This window comes from Rattus norvegicus, chromosome 13 (assembly GCF_036323735.1).
Source record: "Rattus norvegicus strain BN/NHsdMcwi chromosome 13, GRCr8, whole genome shotgun sequence".
Classification (NCBI taxonomy): domain Eukaryota; kingdom Metazoa; phylum Chordata; class Mammalia; order Rodentia; family Muridae; genus Rattus; species Rattus norvegicus.
In genome coordinates, this window is record NC_086031.1 from 48,193,768 (window position 1) to 48,205,161 (window position 11,394).

General features: G+C 51.4%; 1 protein-coding gene across 2 annotated transcripts; it reads left to right on the forward strand.

Annotated features, from left to right (window-relative positions):
• The first annotated feature begins 71 nt into the window (after positions 1-71).
• Positions 72-8,055, forward strand: Chi3l1 (chitinase 3 like 1). 2 transcript variants are annotated; one of them, NM_053560.2, is made up of 10 exons: positions 72-155; positions 715-744; positions 1,516-1,717; positions 2,159-2,215; positions 3,091-3,241; positions 4,408-4,529; positions 5,887-6,010; positions 6,502-6,684; positions 7,201-7,317; positions 7,465-8,055. In NM_053560.2, the coding sequence occupies exons 1-10, from the start codon at positions 137-139 to the stop codon at positions 7,603-7,605; spliced, it is 1,146 nt and encodes a 381-aa protein (NP_446012.2). In that variant the 5' UTR covers positions 72-136; the 3' UTR covers positions 7,606-8,055. The 2 variants fall into 2 exon arrangements, with proteins under 2 accessions (NP_446012.2, NP_001296749.1); NM_001309820.1 differs by lacking the exon at positions 72-155 and adding an exon at positions 365-465.
• The last annotated feature ends 3,339 nt before the right edge of the window (positions 8,056-11,394 follow it).

Sequence of the window (11,394 nt, forward strand, 5' to 3'; positions counted from 1 at the left end):
GAGGGCTGGAGCTGCAGACAGGAGCTGCCGGGAATGCTGGGAGACTACTGGCAAGAAGTAAGCCGTAGGAAGAGGTCACAGGAAGCATTTGGAGATGTGACTGTCACACCCAGGGAGGCCCTCGATCACCACCCCTATGACCCTTCAGCTGCCAGGTACTGCAAGACTTGGCCCAAGGCTTTCAAAACTCCAGGGTTTCCCAATCCTCCCCTAGTGACTCTCCGCCCCACTGGCCAGCCACTGGGCTTACACACACACACACACACACACACACACACACACACACACACATTTCCTGTAAGGAGGACTGTTTGGGGGGTGGGGGAGTGGAGTGGGATGGGATGGGTATAAGAAGGAGGTGTAGAGTATAAGGAAGAGGCCCTGAACAGGAAACTGGGTGCTACGAGAAGCTGTCAATGTGCACCTCTGCTGAAGCCAGGATGGGCATGAGGGTAGCACTGACAGGTATGTGGGCTGCAGACTTTTCAGGCTAAAGGGCCCAGATTTCCCGAAGACCTACTGCATAGGGGGCCCAGCCTTCTACCTGCCAGGAGGGGGGAGGGGGAGGGGAGGGGAGGGGGAGAGGAGGGGGAAGGTGGAGACAGCAGAACTTGAAAGGGAGGAAGGAAAGGAGGATGGGACCTGGGGAGGGGGCAAGAGGAGGAGTAGGTATCCGTCCCCTGCTACCAGGTCTGACCCTGGATTTCCCCACAGGCTTTGCGGTCCTGATGCTGCTCCAGAGCTGTGAGTACCCACCTCCTCTCCCTCCTGGAGGAGGTCTTATCAGGAAAGAATACTCTTCCAGTTTCTTCTAGGGCTCACAAGGCTCGGGATTACTTGTTCGGCCAAGGTGGTGTTGGATATATATATGTACACACACACACACACACACACACACACACACACACACACACTGCTTTAGTGGGAGAACCACTCCCATGTAGTTGAACTTTTTCAAAATAACAAACTTTAAAAGGCTCGGATTTAGTGAAGACTTCCGTAAACTGCCCGAGAGAACAAGTATCAGGAGCTACAGGGATGCGTGAGGCCTGCTGTTTCCTTCCATGACCAACTAACTCCATTTACAGCAGGGGGAATTAGAAGTATAGTAGAGGACATGCTTCCTAAGCCCCTGTGGTAATGAGCCCCAGCTCGGAGACTGCCACTTTACATCAGATAGGGTCACTCCCACCAAGAGACCCACAAAGTCAATCTTTAATCCAAGGCCACCCCCCTCCCTGTAGGGCAGGGCCTATAGGCCTATAGGCAGGGCATCTGATTTAGGATGTCACAGCCAGGCCTCTGTGCTTTTTGGAAGCCACTGCCTCCAGGAAGTCCTCCGTCCTTGGACTGAGTCACACTTCACCCTCGCTCATTAGCTTGCGTCAGGCAAGAAGAGACCAGCCCACTCCTTTCCTTTAAGATTTTTTTCATTTTGCTCAACACTGTCCCACGCCCTGGCCCACACCGGCACGCCATATTGGTACTCCGTCCCACCTCAGATTTCTCCTTCAGGCTCTGCGTACAAACTGGTCTGCTACTACACCAACTGGTCCCAGTACCGGGAAGGCAATGGGAGCTGCTTCCCAGATGCCCTCGACCATTCCCTGTGCACCCATATCATCTACAGCTTTGCCAACATCAGCAACAACAAGCTCAGCACATCGGAGTGGAATGACGTAACCCTGTATGGCATGCTGAATACTCTCAAGACCAGGTTGGAGCACAAGCGGACCAGGGGAGGGGAGGACGGACAGAGTGCTGGGCTGGACCGGAAGAGCCATAGTCCAAGGAACGTCCTGGGGAGGATAGCCAGAGGTCCTTGGCTTCAGTAGGAGGAAGTCCTGGGCGGGTGATGGGCTGTGACAAGGAGCACCACTGAGGGCCCAGGGAAGGGGTTTCTCTCATCCCCGTAGTAGCTCTGTGAGCGTGATACCACTGTGGACTCCTTTGCCTCTCATTCCTTGGCTTCCCCTCTGTGGGGAACCTCTGAGTCACTACCATGAAGCCTGTGCCTGTTTAGAACATCTGTGTCAGGGGCAGGCACTTAATCCATCCCTCCCTGCAAGCAAGAACTCTCCTATGATCGGCAGACCTGGGGTCCCCGGTGTCATTGTCAGCTTCACTCCACCCCTGCTCTCATTACCCTGCTCCATAGAAACCCCAGACTGAAGACACTGCTGTCTGTTGGAGGATGGAGCTTTGGCTCAGAAAGGTAGGATTCATGGCTGGGGCACGTGGAGCAGAGAGGTAGAGGGACGAGGCTTGATGTTGACAGTTCCTCTACTCCACTCTCGCGGGACAGAGAGACTTTAGTGTTGGTTGCCTTACGCATATTTGAAAAACCAGGGCCAGAGAGGAAGAGGGACTTACCAAAAACCGCCAAGTGGATATTTGTTTCCTTCAATGCTTTTTTTGTTTTTAAAGAACATCTGATAACTTGCCAGGCTTGACTCAAATTTACTGCAACATAGTTCAGGCTAGCCTCAAACTCTGGGCAATACTTCTGCCTTGACCCCCAAATGCTGTGATTATAGGCATGCACCAGTGCACCCCTCTCTTGCAAAGCTCTTCTTACTACAACTCAGGCATGAGAGCAAACTCCACGTTACTGCCACAAAGGCTGAAAGTGTGGGAAGAAAGCAATGGGAGAGGGAAAGGGTTGACACTGTTAGCTGAGCCTTGGAGTAGTCAAAGAAGAACGGGGACAGCAAGGGGGTGGACTGGCTGTAATAATTCCTGTGGATTGAGTGCTTACAGTGCTGGAGCCCTTTCCCTGGGGGTTGGAGGACCACCAGGCCCCTCCCCTGTTGTTCTCTTCTCCACAACAACAAGTTTTACAGTTACCCCATTTTACAGACAAGTAAGTGCGAGTCAGGGAACTGTTCCAAATAGCAGGCCAGCCTGGGACACTAGAAATGCCTGGCTCCTAAGCACATACCTCTCTAAGTTCCCAGACTGGATGCCTCTCCCACGAAGCTCTCCTAGATCTGTCAGTTCAGGTCTCCTGCTCCCAAGCCCTGGGAATCCTGTTGTAGGGCCAGGGTCCCTGGCACGTGGGTGTGCTCACTCTGCAGGGTTTTATCCTAGATTTTCCAGGATTGTCTCCAACGCTAAGAGTCGCAAGACTTTCGTCCAGTCGGTAGCTCCCTTCCTGCGGACCTATGGCTTTGATGGACTGGATCTCGCCTGGCTCTACCCGGGCCCGAAAGACAAGCAACATTTTACCACACTGATCAAGGTGCTTGGCATTGGGCAGAGGTGGGAAGGGAACATCAGCATATGGCTAATGAAACGCTCTCCCTCTCCCTCTCCCTCTCCCTCTCCCTCTCCCTCTCCCTCTCCCTCTCCCTCTCCCTCTCCCTCTCCCTCTCCCTCTCCCTCTCCCTCTCCCTCTCCCTCTCCCTCTCCCTCTCTCCCTCTTCCTCTCTCTTCCTCCAAGAACCTCCCAGAAATGAGCTAAGGGCTTCTGCACCTGTTAGAACCACTGTAGGTGGTGGGGGCGGAGCCCTAAGAGGCCAGATCCAGTGGCTGAGCAGGGCGCCCACTTAGTGAGATGTCTACTGTCTACTGTCCAGCTCTCCAACTGATGCCACCAGCTACCCAACATGTGCCCAGCTCAATCTGGGGCTCCAAGCACCTCGAGTTTTCAGAGGCAGGGAGATGGTGTAAACAAGCCATCTGCAGTCCCACGGTGAATCTCTGCGATCTTGGAATTTCATGTAAAAGAAAATGTAGACTGAGGGGCACATGTCCTCCAAGATCATCACCCACCATATGATGTCCTCTCCAGGACAGGGTGTCCTTAAGTGCTAACGGGTGTGCATTGGGTTTAAGGATGATGTTGGTCCAAACCATATTGAGTATATCTATGCATGTTTGAGTATGTGTATGTGTATGTGTATATGTGGGGGGGTTGAATGTGCATGTGCATAGGGACATGCATATATGTATAAAACATTCATAAAGGCCAACCCTCAGTTGTCAGGCCTCAGGCTCTATCCACCTCATTTTGTTCTTTTGAGATAAGGGTTCTCACTGGACTAGAACTTACCACTGGCTAGGAAGTGCCAGGGATCTGCTTGCCTCTGTTTCCCCAGTGCTGAGATTACAAGCACACACCACTATGTCTGGCATTTTATTCTTTACGTGTGGGTTCTGGGGGCCAAACTCAGGTCCTCGTACTTTATAGACTAAGCCATTTCCCCAGCTCTCAAATGATATCTCAGTAAAAGCATGAGGTTACCTGAGGAGGGGACTGTGGCAGATTACTCATTCTGCCTGAGCTCTAAGCATGACCTGCAGGTGGGGATGGTCAGCAAGGTACCCAGGACCTTGGTCCCCCCCCCACATAAATCTCTCTCATGGGCCTGGCCCCTTTTGCTTACCTGTGTCCCTCTCAACCAGGAACTGAAGGCGGAATTCACAAAGGAAGTCCAGCCAGGCACAGAGAAACTCCTGCTCAGTGCTGCCGTGTCAGCAGGAAAGGTGACCCTTGACAGTGGCTATGATGTTGCCCAGATAGCCCAGTAAGTTTCTTGCCCTGGTTGCCCCTTAGAAGCTCTTCAGGCCACACCTTCCCCACCCTGCCCTCTCATCCCATGAATACTTAGGAGTCCCAAAATATATTGGTATATAAACCTCTCCGCTCTCTGCAACTCAGTTTCCCATCCCTTAAGTGGGCCACAGTGAGACTTTATTTCCTTTTCCGCTTGGAATGACATTGGTTTGGAAGAGGTAGTAGAAAGAATTATACGGTTCACCTGCCATTCCAGGGTGCTCTCTTTATGCTAAGCAAAATGCTAGATCCGCGAGAGGCAACCCGCAATGAGAAAACATCGAGCGTTAGAATGCAGAGGGACGCAGTCCCCTTTCCAGTACCCTTCCCTTTACACATGAGTTTGAACTGCCAGCAGCCACAACACATCTCTTCCAAGGGCACAGCCAAGTCCATGGGAAACCCAGGAGCAAGGAGCAAGGATGTGAAATCTCCTTTAGAACCTTAGGGGTATAATTAATTAGTCTGGTGCTTTAACTGGTGGGTGGAAAAGAGGTGTTGTACCCATTGTGAAGCTCATACTACTACTGCCTTACACCTACAGCCTCTTCTCCATAGGGCTACTGAGCACTCCCTCCGCATGAGCGATGGAGGCTAAGCCAGCCTTTGGAACTTCTCCTTCCATGCTTTGTTGTTCATGGCACTTTTAACTGGCTTTTGCCACGACAAGCATGTCAGGAGTGGAGGCTGAGGTGAGGCAGAGGGTTCCAGTGCATGTATGTGCATTCATGGGTGTATGTATTTGTGCATGTGCATGTGTGTGCATGTATGCGGATGTGCATGTGTGTGCGCCTGTGTGGATGTGTGCTTGTGTGCGCATGTGTTTATGTGTGTGCATGTACATGCATGTGTGTGCATGTTTGTGCACTGTGTGAATGTGCGTGTATTTATGTGTGCGTGTATGCGTGTATGGATGTGTGCTTGTGTGTATACATGAATGTGTTTATGTGTGAATGTGTGTGTATTTATGTGTGCATGAGGCTGTGTTATTTTGAAAAAGTTCAAATACATGGGAGTGGTTCTCCCACTAAAGTAGTGTGTGTGTGTGTGTGTATGTGTGTGTGTGTGTGTGTGTGTGTGTGTGTGTGTGTGTGTTGAGAGCCTTGGAGATTAGCCCATTCTCATCCTGAGGGCACCACCACAGTCCAGAGCCCACACCTTGTATGCCCAAGAGAAGTGAACCAGTACTCAGGACAGAAGTCTCTGAAGCTACTGGGCTTTGAGTCAATGTCCCATTTCTCCGATGCTTGCTTCCCACATGCTGGGCCATGGCTGTGAAGTCAAGAACATCTCTAATTTCCCACTTTATCTCCAATTCCTTTTTTCAGACACCTAGATTTCATTAATCTCATGACCTATGATTTCCATGGAACCTGGCGCCACACCACAGGACATCACAGCCCCCTCTTCCGAGGCCAGCAGGACACTGGGCCTGACAGATTCAGCAATGTGGTGGGTTCCTGGAAGGAATATGGGGGAGTCACAAAGCCCTATCACCTGCCAGGGCACACACAACCTGTCTCCTCTTTTTCAATGCTTTTTTTTTTTTTTGCAAGATATGTTAGGAAAGACGTTTCACAGATGGGGAAACTGAGGAAAACCTGGCAGTGTAGACCGAGTGCAGAATTAGGCGGAATGGAGAGAGGCTGGGGACTTAGTGGCAGGAGCCTAGCCTTAGCCTGTCATTTACTCGCTGTGTGAAAAGCCAGCCAGCCAATTTCTGTGTCTGCCACACATTAATAATCCCTTCTTGTACCCACGAGGAGCTTTTCAAGAACAAACCTTTAAAACTCATTTTTTTAACTGGCATTATCTGTCCCCAGAGGGACGGGGATTCCCAGCCTCACCATGTCACTGTCCCCGAAGCAGTATTCATTGTTCAACCCTATGTGCACACCACCCAGCCCAGCTAACAGTTCCTGCTGTCTCTGCCCTACCCCCAGGACTATGGTGTGGGGTACATGCTAAGGCTGGGAGCCCCCACCAACAAGCTAGTGATGGGTATCCCCACCTTTGGAAAGAGCTTCACTCTGGCATCTTCTGAGAATCAAGTGGGAGCTCCAATCACAGGGTCAGGATTACCAGGCCGCTACACCAAGGAGAAAGGGACCCTCGCCTACTACGAGGTAATGATATTGCTTCACAGTCTACCCCAGCAAAGACAGGCCTTCCTCAGCACACACACTTTCTCCTTTGGGAATAAAAACATGGTCATTGACTCCAGCATTCCCTAGGAAAAGGGGTCGGGAGCTTAAGCCTTTTATTCCTGAAGGCCTCCACCAGGCACCAAACTCCTAGGATATTCCTCTGGCTTCAGACCTTGGGTCTTCATTCCAGTCCAGGAAAAGCAATGGTCAAGAGTCTGTGAACGGTTCATCTACTCCTCTGCCGCTCCCAGTGGTCTGGGGCCAGCCCTGGGTGTCTGCTCACCTTCTTCAAGCCCCTGTTTAAGATGGAGGAGGCGATCAGATCTCTAAAGCCCTGGGGCAATCGGCAGCTGAACTCTGGGACATTTGCATCTGTTTTTCATAAATTTGCATGAAGCCAGCAGCCTGGAGCCTCAGGAGAAAGAAGCTACCAACTGAAGGATGGCTTCTACTGGCCAGACAAGCCTCCCACAGCTCCCTGTCCCCTTCTTTCAGATATGCGACTTCCTCAGAGGAGCTGAAGTACATAGAATTCTTGGCCAGCAGGTTCCCTTTGCTACCAAGGGCAACCAGTGGGTGGGGTATGATGACCCGGAGAGCGTCAAAAACAAGGTAGGTTTCGCCCGAAGCCACACCCCGGAACAAAGGATAGGTTGTATATTCCAAGCAGCTGGAGTACCGAGCTTGGATGTGTGGGAACGGCTGGGGAAGGGCCCCAGAGTACAGTTTCCCAACACTTCATCCCACCTCCTCCACCAGGTGAAGTACCTGAAGAACAAGCAGCTGGCAGGAGCCATGGTGTGGGCAGTGGATTTGGATGATTTCCGGGGCTCCTTCTGTGGGCATAACGTACACTTCCCGCTCACCAACGCCATCAAGGAGGCCCTGGCTGTGGCTTAGCTCCCCCTTTCCCACATGCTCCCCCCACCCTCCGGCCAGGAGTCTGGTCACTTGCAATGCTAAGTCCCCCGACTGGGTGTCAGTTTCCCTCCCTTGGAACCTGTGTAGGGGGCCACAGCAGGCTCGGACCTGGTGAACAGGGAAATAGGGTAGGACGGTGGGATTGTGAAAGTCACCGTGTGAGATAGATACAGGTCATCCCTGTTAATGAATGCAAATTCTCAAGGCTCTTAACTCCCTTTCCCCTATCTCTCCCGACCAAAGGACACCAATTTTGGCAAGTTATAGCATCAAGTAGGCACACATCTTACAGGATTCAGGGACCATACTAATTATACCTTCTGCAAAGCCCAACTTGAAACCTTCCCTTAGGAACTTAATCGTCTCTCTGTCCCACTTCCCTTTCCCTAATTCCACAGCTGCTCAATAAAGTGCCAGAGCTTAACAGTGTGCTATACTTGTGACCGTCTCTATGGGTACGCGAGACGTGGCACTCACCTATCTTTTCTGGGTTTCTCTCTCTCTGAGACTTGGGAATCAGAGCTGACAGAGGTGGGGTCTTAATGCGATGTCCTGAGCCCTAAGGAGCCTCTATGGGAGGTGGGATCCTCGGATTGGGGGAAGGATAGGGTTTAACCTAAGCATAGCTGACAGCCACTGTCCTGCAGACTTCCAAAATTAAGTTCCTTATGGAAAGGCCTGGAAACAGTCTTAACCTTCTGACTCTTTAGAACAGTGGTTTTCAGCCTATGGGTCTTGAACCTTTTGGGGGTCGCATATCAGACATCCTGCATATCAGATATTTACACGATGATTCAGAACAGTAGACAAACTACAGTTATGAAGAAGCAATGAAATAATCTTCTGGTTGGTGGTCATCACAGCACGAGGAGCTGTATTAAAGGGTCGCAGCATTAGGAAGGTTGAGAAGCACTTCCCTAAAGGGTGGTGAGAGATGGGCACAGGATTGGGTTAGGAAGCCCAGGGACCCAGAACATTAGGGCCAGAAGGGAAGGCAGTGGCTTTCCATGCTATCCAGGGCTGGGTCTCCCTTGAGCGTTGGCCCTCTAGTCTCATACTCACAAGTGACCCGTAGCTTGTTATCTTAGAGGCAGTCCGCCCAACTGCTAGACTGAAAACTATCAACCGTCCAATGCTGTACCTGTCCCTGGCTCTGTACTTGTGCCCACTCCCCTCTCACTATTCAATCAGCTCATAAAGAAACCAAAGCTTTCCTGCCCAGGCTGGTCTGGAACGGTAAGAATGGAAGATCGAATGGCATTGGCTTCGAGACCAGCCATTTTCCAGTCTTTGTGTGTAGGAGACCCTCCCACCAGGGTCTTGTGAATTTCCAGGAGCCCAGACATGGCTTTCTTAAGGGAACCTGGATAAGATGTATTCTAAGCCAATTGGGATCTTATCTGTGGTTCTTTGGTGTTTGGATTTTCTGACTTGGGATAATCATTAGTTGACTTGGTGTCGGCGACTCTGCTCTGAGACAGAAAGAAGGCAGTGTCGATCTGCTGCCCTGAAACCTGATCCAGCTGGAGCCAGGCACATGCAGCTGATTCCAAGGTTACCACTCAGCTAAAGGCAAGGTGCTTGGCCAGAGACTTAGGGGTAGAGGATACCTGGCATTTTGGGCTGGCCAGTGGGTCAAGCAGTTTCTAACTCCTGCCCACTGCCCACCCTACCACACGAGGTCTTTAAAACCCCAGACCTGTGAGTTCTCCTAGGAAATGCCCCCCTCCCCCCCCCTCTTCCCAGTTTGGGACAGGTTCTCCTGGCTGACTCAGGCTCCTGCCGAGTTACTCACATTCGGTTATAGCTCAGAGTCAGAAGCCAGGGTGGAGATCGGTTCTCCCTACCCAGCACAACACTGAGTCACCTCACAGAGGACACGGACACCCAAGCAGAGTTGGACACGGGCTCCTCAGGCCCTCCACCTGCATTCCACACAAAGACAGTCGGGGTTAAGAGGCAGCCACGATGCTGTGCCCCTGTCCTCAGGAAAGGCAAAAGCCAGAGTGCTGTTGACAGGCCTGAATAAATTACATGTTCATTTATTCCCGAATTGTGAGCTACGTCATGCCTGCTTAAGAGGGTGTGAGGGGTATTCATCTAATTTGAAGAGTTTATTGAAGTGTATTGAAGGGGAAACCTTAACGAGACTCTGGAGCCTCTTATAGTCACAACCATCCTGTCCCCTCAACCGGAGGCTGTCATTTTAGGCTACCCTTGGCCTCGCCTTTCTTTTGTTTGGCTTGCCACTTACGGATGCTCTTTGAAGATGAGAGTTCACGTGGCTCTGGATTTGGATTCCAAGGACGGCATGGTCACCATGTTTCTGTGATCTGCCCCTTGCTCCGTGAGAACAGCCATGGCTCCTCGCCGTCACCTGGCTTCTGCTTCAGAGCTACAGGAACGAACGTTCCAGTTGTTTATCCACCTGCTGTTCAAAGACAGCCATTTCCCTGAGCCTGGTGCTGTGCTGCAAGCGATACCTCTCGGCAAACAGTCTCGTCGTGTGTCCCGAGAGTCCAGAAAGCAGACGCTCAGAGCCACTGATCAGGCACACTGTTGGTACCACCAACTCGAGGCCTCGTCTTTTTCAAAGTCATTTCTCCTATCCCCACTCCCACCCACAGAGAAAATTTTGACTGCTCCTCCTCCTCCCTGACACATGGTATTTTCTGGATCTCAAATTATTACCAATCTTAACATCTTGAATAAATGAATCAGTGACTAGGAATTTGTCTGAACCTGCCCCGCTTCCCACACAAGGATTGTCTGTGCCCAGGTCCCTTTCTGAAGAGGCCAGGAGATTCAGGTCTGTCTGTCTGTCTTATCCTCAAAGGCCAGGATGCTCAGTAGTCTATGGGAAACTGAGGTCTGGGGATTAGTGTAAACAGAAGCTCTCCAGCCTTCCTGCAGAAACGGAACCCAGAGGGCTTTTTTGGTTCCTGCTACGGCTTGGATATTCTCTCTAAAACTCCTATAGTTGTTACTAACAGTATTAAAGGGGCGGGGCTTTTAAAAAGTGATTAGGCCATGGGATGCTTCCCTTGTGGATTGGTTAATATCATTGGTTAACTGGTTCGTTATCTCCAGAGTGGGAACTGGATAAAAAGCATGTGTTTCGTCCATTTTCCTCTGTCCGGCTTGTCTGTTCTCTGTATTCTGACTCACCACAAAGCTCTTCAGGAGGTGCGAGGGGCACGGTCTTCGACTTCTCCACCTCTAGAGCCTTGAAAAAGATCACCTCTATTATTTATAACTCACGAACCCTACAGTGCAATGTCACAACAGCGGAAGACTAATCACGGCAGTCCCCTTTCCCAGGACTCATGCTGGAGCACCTGCCTCTGGCCAGCCTCACCTCTGGCATCTCAGTTCTCACCTCCGTGGGGCCCTTAGCCTCACACGGTACACGTGGGAGTCCCCAGAGACTGTGGGGACCGAGAGAGAGCGTGAAGGCAGCTCACAGGGAAGGCTGCCTCAAGTATTCTTAGTTCCAGGCTCTGCTCTGAGGAGACTCAGGCCCGAGGGGGCCCTAAGAAGACCAGATTCATGGAACTGACTTGATCTTCTCTTCCAGATGGTAGGTCTCATTACCCAGCCCCCACAGCTCCAGCGATATGTCAGCTCATCTATCCATGCCCCCCCAATCTGGGCACCCTGGCACCCTGGCACCCTGGCTGTGAGGTCTAGCTGGGGTGATGGCAAGGTAGTGTGCTTCTCAAGGGGCCCTTGTGGTTCCTCCCCCAGAGCTATTCCTGGCCTGGGTGC

What these genes read in the sequence shown, in the direction of transcription:
- Chi3l1 (NM_001309820.1), top strand. Translation starts at nt 417, where the DNA reads ATGTGCACCTCTGCTGAAGCCAGGATGGGCATGAGGGTAGCACTGACA. An exon ending in CCTGATGCTGCTCCAGAGCT is followed by an intron (nt 745 to 1,515) that starts GTGAGTACCCAC and finishes TTTCTCCTTCAG; the next exon opens with GCTCTGCGTACAAACTGGTC. An exon ending in GATGTTGCCCAGATAGCCCA is followed by an intron (nt 4,530 to 5,886) that starts GTAAGTTTCTTG and finishes TCCTTTTTTCAG; the next exon opens with ACACCTAGATTTCATTAATC.